This window comes from Neophocaena asiaeorientalis, unplaced genomic scaffold (genome assembly GCF_003031525.2).
Source record: "Neophocaena asiaeorientalis asiaeorientalis breed wild unplaced genomic scaffold, Neophocaena_asiaeorientalis_V1.1 scaffold116, whole genome shotgun sequence".
Taxonomy (NCBI): Eukaryota; Metazoa; Chordata; class Mammalia; order Artiodactyla; family Phocoenidae; genus Neophocaena; species Neophocaena asiaeorientalis.
The window spans coordinates 214,397-221,434 of NW_020174561.1; the positions used below are offsets into that span (position 1 = coordinate 214,397).

Consider the following 7,038-nt stretch of genomic DNA (forward strand, 5'->3'; position numbering starts at 1 on the left):
TATATATATATATACATACATATATATGTATATATATATATGAGCCAAATTTTCGGTTGACACAGATTGCTTGTATTGTTGAAAAGTACCTTCACATTTTTTAGGAATATGTATTTGTTACATTGCCTTATGGTCAGTAGGCTGTTCTACTCGGTTTGCTTTAGAGAGCCTGTGGATGCAGTAGTGGGGAGTTCTGTGGTTTTGCTACAGTTTGAGGCTGCAGGTATAGAAAGAGGAGTTTCCCAGTAGGTATTATGGCAAGTAGGTATAGAGATAGAAGCACAAGTGAATATCATTTCCTGCTGTGAAGTTGTAAAAGATCTCTTTGAATAGCATGACCACTGAAAATGAGATTTGAAATGCTTCTAAAACTTCAGAAATTAGGTCTTCAGGTTTCCTGTAGTGGCCCTTGGAAATATTCTAGTTCCTTAGTTAGGAGTTTTAGAATTTACTTTTCTAATGGAATCCTTAGATTATCAGCATTATGATTCAGACACAGTCTCGTAGTTGATCAGTGGCCGAGCTCTAAGATATGGGCAGCATGATGTTGGCTGTGGTGTTAGACAGAATCCTTCTGTACTCTATGCTATTCTTTTTCTCTTCTCTGACTTCAAGAGCTAGCGGAAACCTCAAGATTGAAAAGGAGTAAGGATCAGCCATCTTAAGTACGGCTGTTAGTTGTTTGGTTTCTAAGGCATAAAGCACATGTTAGACGGCAGAATAAAATGTGTTTCACTTAAAGTCACCTACAATTATTTTGGCTTTTCTAACTTTCCAAATTCCTTCCTTCTCTCTCTTATAATTTGTTTCTGTACCCTTTTTCTTTGACCTCAGTTCTGAGCTTCCAGCTCTTTCCTTTTTTCTCTTCTGGTTAATTAACAGATCATTAGTACCAAGATAGCTAAAACATTTTTTTGAGAAGGTAAGAGTGTGGAAAAACAGCTCATTTCTTCCTGAATCTTTATCATTCTACACTTGTCAGGTTTATTATTTATTTTGAAGTTTCTTTCCCTACATATGTTCACCACTATCATACCACAAACAGAGGGGAACTCTGGTTCAGAAAGTGCCCGGAGTTGGAGGTTGTGCCCACTCAGCAGAATTAATTTGCTTGATTGTGTATTTTTGAGGTCAGGGACTATGTCTTGATAATTCTGTTTAGTGCCTAGCACGTTTTCATGTATATCCGGACACTTTAAATAAATGTTTGCTAATGATGTTAAAGTAAGTAGTAGCCTTTTCCATGTGAATTGTGCTGTCATATACTTTGAGGCTTTGGGTCTTACTTTCCTAAACTTTATTATCTCAATATTGATAGATTTAATTTATTTTAGAAAGTGCCACCAGTACTAAAATGAGAGTTTATGATAATAAAGAGAATTCTTAGTTGATAGTAATTAACGTGTATAGAGTGCTTACTATATACCAAGTGCTTTGCTAATCCTTTATATGCATAATGCCCCTAATCCACCAACAGCCCTATGGAGTAAGAACTGTTCCTTCATCATGCCCACTTTACAGAATAGAAAAATTGAAGCTTAGGGAAGTTCAGTGGTTTACTCCAGTTCACATAGCTAATAAATTATAGAATTGAGACTTAACACTAAGTCTGACCACAAAGCATGTTCCCTTAATCAGTGCACCTTATATATGCAGATTTTATCATTTGCAAAGTACAGTCACTACATTACTTGTTGGCAGTTTGGTGTAATGATCTGGAGCTAGATTCGTTGGTGAAATTTTTGTATCCACCATTTATTTCCTGTGTGACCTTGGGCAAGTTCAGTTACTTAAGCATTCTGTATCCTAGTTAACCTCATTTATAAAATGAGAATAATATTTCTTACCTGATAGGGTTGTTCTGAGGAGAAAATGAAAAATACATGTAAAACAGGGTGGTCCTTGTCATGTTACAATAAATGTTAGATATGATTACTATAAGTAATTTTCACAGTATAAATGTGCAACTTTTTATTACCTTGTAAAGTTTAAATGGAAATGTGTGCATTAGAAGCGAGTTTATTGCTACGCATCAGATTTTAACTGCTGCTTTTGTGTTTAACTGGGAAATGAGGACAACCAACTATATTATTATTTGCCACCAATTTTCTTCTAAGCAGCTATTACTAGTTTATCATTCCTACTCAAGTTTTTCATTCATCTTGAAAAGGTATTAGGTAGTTTTAAGCACATTCATTGTTTAGGCTTTGTTTTTATCATTACTCCTTAGGACAACCCATCTGTCTTAGTATCTGTTCTATCACACAATATTTTGGTTTTGGTCATGTGTAAAGTATTGACATGGAGCAAATATTAACTGAGTAACATAGTTCAAATATTTCTATGAAACTAAAGTAGATATGCATTACTATTTGAAAGCAAGCATTTGGTTGTGGAAGGAGTGGATTTTTCAGGAGAGCATTATTTGGGCTAAGTCAGGAATTTCTTTGGTGAATGTGTCGTGAAGAAATAAGAAATGGTACTTTTCAAAAGTCTTGCCAATAGTAGGCATTAGTGACAGTACTCCACATTTCACTTGAGGCCCAAGTACTGTTAAATTATCTACCAACAGGGTTTACCCGTACATCTCCCTGTTCTTGATCTTGTTTTTTTTAACCATAAGATGACGATTTTAGAAATTTTTGTGTCTAGGGTTAATTTGCAACACCAGAGAACCTTTGTCCCTAGGTTTGGATGAACTTTCACATCTTGATCTGCAGATCAAGTGCTGGGGTCCCAACACCTGGGTTGTGTGGTTTCTTAATGATTCTGATACTCAAATTCTTATGTCAGGTATCTGAGCATGTTTCTGGCACACAAAACGTAGTAATGTTTAAACAGTAGAATGAGGTGGTTGAAAAAAATAGGCAAACCAAAACAACAACAAAAACCGCTTTGAATGCTTGAGCAATAATGACTTGCAGCCTCTCTGGGTGTCCTGCTCCTGTATAATCTGGTAACACTTTCGATGCAAGAGCATGTAATAATGTTATGTTCAGAGGAGAAATTATTACACCAAAATGAACCCTAAATGCATAGAACTCTCTTTACAACCCAGGTTTTGAATATTAGTTTTTAATTCCTTCTATCTGTGGAATTATCCTGAGAATAAATTAGCTCTGAGAAATGGAACTGTGGCTTTTAGTCAGTCTTTCTTTCTAAGCTGTGCAAAAATATATTTTTTAAAAAGTTGAGACTCTTCTTGGCTAAATTGATGCTTTGGTAGACTTAAACCCCAAAGTACTGGTTGTGTCTGGTAGTTTTTATTTTGGATGGGAAGAGAAAGTGAGGAATAGTTTTCTTCTAAGAAAAAAAAATAGCCAAGTACTAGGAACATTGTGTGCACAAGTGATTGAATTACATGAAAAGAAATTAACTTTTATGGAAAAGATGTTTATGTAGTGTTCTTGGGTTTTTGTCATATAAGTTGTTAGGGTCGTTCTGTATAAGCTTCTGCAGGAGAGTAGCCATGCCATTTTCATGCCTTTTGCTCATTAGATATTTACTAAGTTCCTTGGAATCCAACATGCTGGACATTTGTAGATGTTTGAGACTTTCTGAGCCTTATTCGCCTTTCCTTTGAATGGGCAGCCTTTGAGGACATAAGGTAGGCTCATGGGGCTGTCATAAAGATAGAGGGAACACGCTTAGTGAAATTTGTGAGTCGTCATCAATATTTATATCCTCAAGTTAAACTTTCCTCAAAACGTTTTCATGATTTTCCAATTTGCCCTTTCGTTGCCTGGCTGTCTTGACTAGTCAGCTGTTGTTTCTTATGATTGTAAGTGAACACAATCACTTAGTTACCATGAAATTTGGATACAAACACACACCAGAGGAAGAAACTTTTCAAGGAAATGGTTTTGTTGCTGTAACTGCCCTGGATCTCTTTTCAGTTTCTAAGTGTATAATTGTAATGATATGAATTGTTAATTTTTAAGGTTTAAGATACTTCTTTGAAGGTCATTTCTTTCTAAAACAGTTAACTAGAGCTAAAGAACACAATGTCTTCAAACCACAGATTCTACAAGATGGAAGTAAGACCCACAGTACTTGGATTACCAGTCACCACCCAGCTTGCCATGCCATCTCATTGCAGGTGTGTGAGTGCATGTGTGCCCGTGATAGAGCATTGTGCTATGTGCTTGCTGCTGCGAGTGCAGGGTTTTAGTTGGTCTGTAACTGGTCAAGAGAGGTTCGTTACAGAGTGCTGTGTGGGGAACTAAGACAGAAGGGGCCAGGCCTTAAGGCAACCTAGCAGTAATTGTACAAACTGGCTTCACCATATGGATTTCAACCAGTTTAAGAAGCCGGAAAAAATAATGCAACTCTAGGGACTGGGTGTTGCCTTCTTAGGAGCAGGAGTATGGCTTCTCTGCTGCTACTAGCCCTTCTCAGACTCTTATTTTTTTTTTTTTTTTTAACATCTTTATTGGAGTATAATTGCTTTACAATGGTGTGTTAGTTTCTGCTTTATAACAAAGTGAATCAGCTATACATATACATATATCCCCATATCCCCTCCCTCTTCCGTCTCCCTCCCACCCTCCCTATCCCAGCCCTCTAGGTGGTCACAAAGCACTGAGCTGATCTCCCTGTGCTGTGCTGTTGCTTACCACTAACTATTTTACATTTGGTGGTGTATATGTATCCATGCCACTATATCACTTCGTCCCAGCTTACCCTTCCCCCTCCCCGTGTCAGACTCTGCTTTTACTTTAAAAAAAAAGACACTAATTACGTCATTTGATATCTTCTCGGTGTGGTTATATAACTGCCTCATTATTTCCACTGCTTGCCTCTTCTGTGTCTTTCAAGTATTTTCTTTCTCCATATAGCTTGAATTTAGACTTCTGTAAGAGAAAATCTGATTGGTTCAGTTAGGTGCATTCTTGTTGGGCAAATCTCCCATGCTAGGCCTCTTCGTAGGTTGCTGGTCATAGGTTGCTCTTCAGAGGTTGGCTGTTCCTGGGACAGGTGCTCTCTGTGGATCCTGTCGTTGGTGATCATGGTAGCAGAGTCAGTGTCATAAAACATGGCCCTGGACCTAGTAAGAGGAATCTTTTGGTGCCAGTCTTTTAAAAGAGGGATCTGGATAGTTCTAGAATGTACTAATCTTTCCAGTACACATCATTTTCTTTCATTTTAAAGGTGATAGAATTAAAGGTAACCTGTGGGCTTGACTGTTCGTCAGTGCAGCACCAACAATCCTTTCCATACTGAGAAAATGTGGGGAAGAGTTTTCTAATCAGCACCTGCAGTTCCTTTTCTGAACTGCCTGATGCTGTTTCCGTCTTTGGCTTTGTAGATTCATAGGCAGCCTGAAGTTTTCACTCAAAAAGAGCCATTACATTTCCTGTAACAGCATATTAGGCTGTTCTGTCAGTTGCTGTGATTTTCCAGACACCCACAATTATGCTGCACAATTTGAGTTGGTGATTTAGTGAAACCTTAAAGTATTGCTTCTGCTCTTCTTGTATTTTCCGCATTTGGGCTTACTCTGCAATAGCTGCTTTATATCGTCTCATTCATGCCTTCAACGACAGGCACTATTGAGTGTTCATCATGTGTCTTGCACCATTCCATTCTTCTGGGAAAACAGAATCACACAGTGGTTAAAGCATGGATTTTTAAGAATCATGCATACCTGAGTTCAAGTCCTGGCTCCTTTGCTTACTAACTGTGTGTGTTGGGCAAGTTACTTAGTTTTTCTAAGCTTCAATTTTCTTGTCTGTATAATGATGGTATTAGGAAATGCGGTATAGGTCGGTTTATTGTGGGAATTTATAAAAGTTTAATGATATATTGTATGTAATATACTTAGCACAATGCCTGGCTCAAGAGCTCAATAAATATGTATTAATACTGTTACAGTGATCACTAAAATTGCTATCAGTTTGCTGCCAAAATACTTTCTGGCACTTGCCAAATAGTTTCTAGTTATCTTGCTTTGCCATTTGATGTTCGTTGCCTTTTTGTTGGTATTAATCCAGCCATTTAAGGAAAAGTCAGATGTAATGTCTGTGATAAAGCCAAGATGGACAGCAGTTTATTAAGTTAGAACATATTATTTTATGGGTACTTAACCTGCTGCCGTTTTTGGCAGCACCTTTTGCTAATTGTTCAAGAAGTTGTTGAACTTTTTATGATGTAATTGTGCTTCCTTGTGATTAATGTCTTATAGAACAATGCATAGTTTTGAGTAGCAAAACTCAGAACAGCTTTCAGTTTTATTATGATTATTTTCTGTAAAAATTAGGCTATGGGTACAAGAACATATTCTGAATTTATAAGCAAGAATTATGTCTTCTCTTTGTATCACTAATGCCTCACGATGTACCTGGCATAAAACAGCTAGGAGAATGTGGAAAGAAGGAGAGAAGGAAAGCAGCAACATTACATCAGTTATCTTTAGGCTTATATTAGTCCACAATATGTCTTTGCTTTTAAGTGTCTTTTCCCATTACCTCATCTTCTAGTGTATATAGGCTTCTCTACCTGTGAATTCCTCTTCGTTTCTATTGCTGATGGCTTCTGTTTCCTGACTTTTTAATTTGAGCCTCCTAGCTTCTGGCATTGCTACTAAGTAGTGGTGACAGGTTCAAATTTATGGGAGTGCTGTACTGACTGTATACCCTGGTAAATAATCCATAATCAGTTATACAATGGGTGTACATTTAGTGATTTTTTTGATAATTCTTTTTTTTTAAGACTTACCTTTGTTTAATTCATCCCTATTCAATTCTATGAAATGCATCTCACATTTCACTTTCATATTCCACTCCCAGATCTAAACAAACTAAGCATACAATTGTTGATTGCCTCTTCTGTCATTTGTGTAATCTTAGGAATTAGAATTAGTTATTTCATTTATCCAATTCTCACATTGCTACTTCAGAACTTTTACACTGCCCTGAAAGCCTCCAGTCCTATTTTGCTTCCTTGATAAGAGGCAGCCTTGCCTATATCATGACAAAAGGTAGAAGACATTTCTTTATGCTCCCCTTCTGCATCACAGTTTTGTCTTCGGTTCCTTCC

At 37.1% G+C, this 7,038-nt stretch overlaps 1 protein-coding gene across 1 annotated transcript in view; it reads left to right on the forward strand.

Moving 5' to 3' along the window:
• The window catches only part of ZNF800 (zinc finger protein 800), a 30,938-nt gene extending 26,454 nt beyond the window's left edge, over window positions 1-4,484 (forward strand). The window contains exon 6 of the mRNA XM_024757771.1: window positions 3,983-4,484. Within this exon, the coding sequence (XP_024613539.1) occupies window positions 3,983-3,986 (4 nt within the window). The 3' untranslated portion in view covers window positions 3,987-4,484. The remainder of the gene's footprint in view (window positions 1-3,982) is intronic.
• The last annotated feature ends 2,554 nt before the right edge of the window (window positions 4,485-7,038 follow it).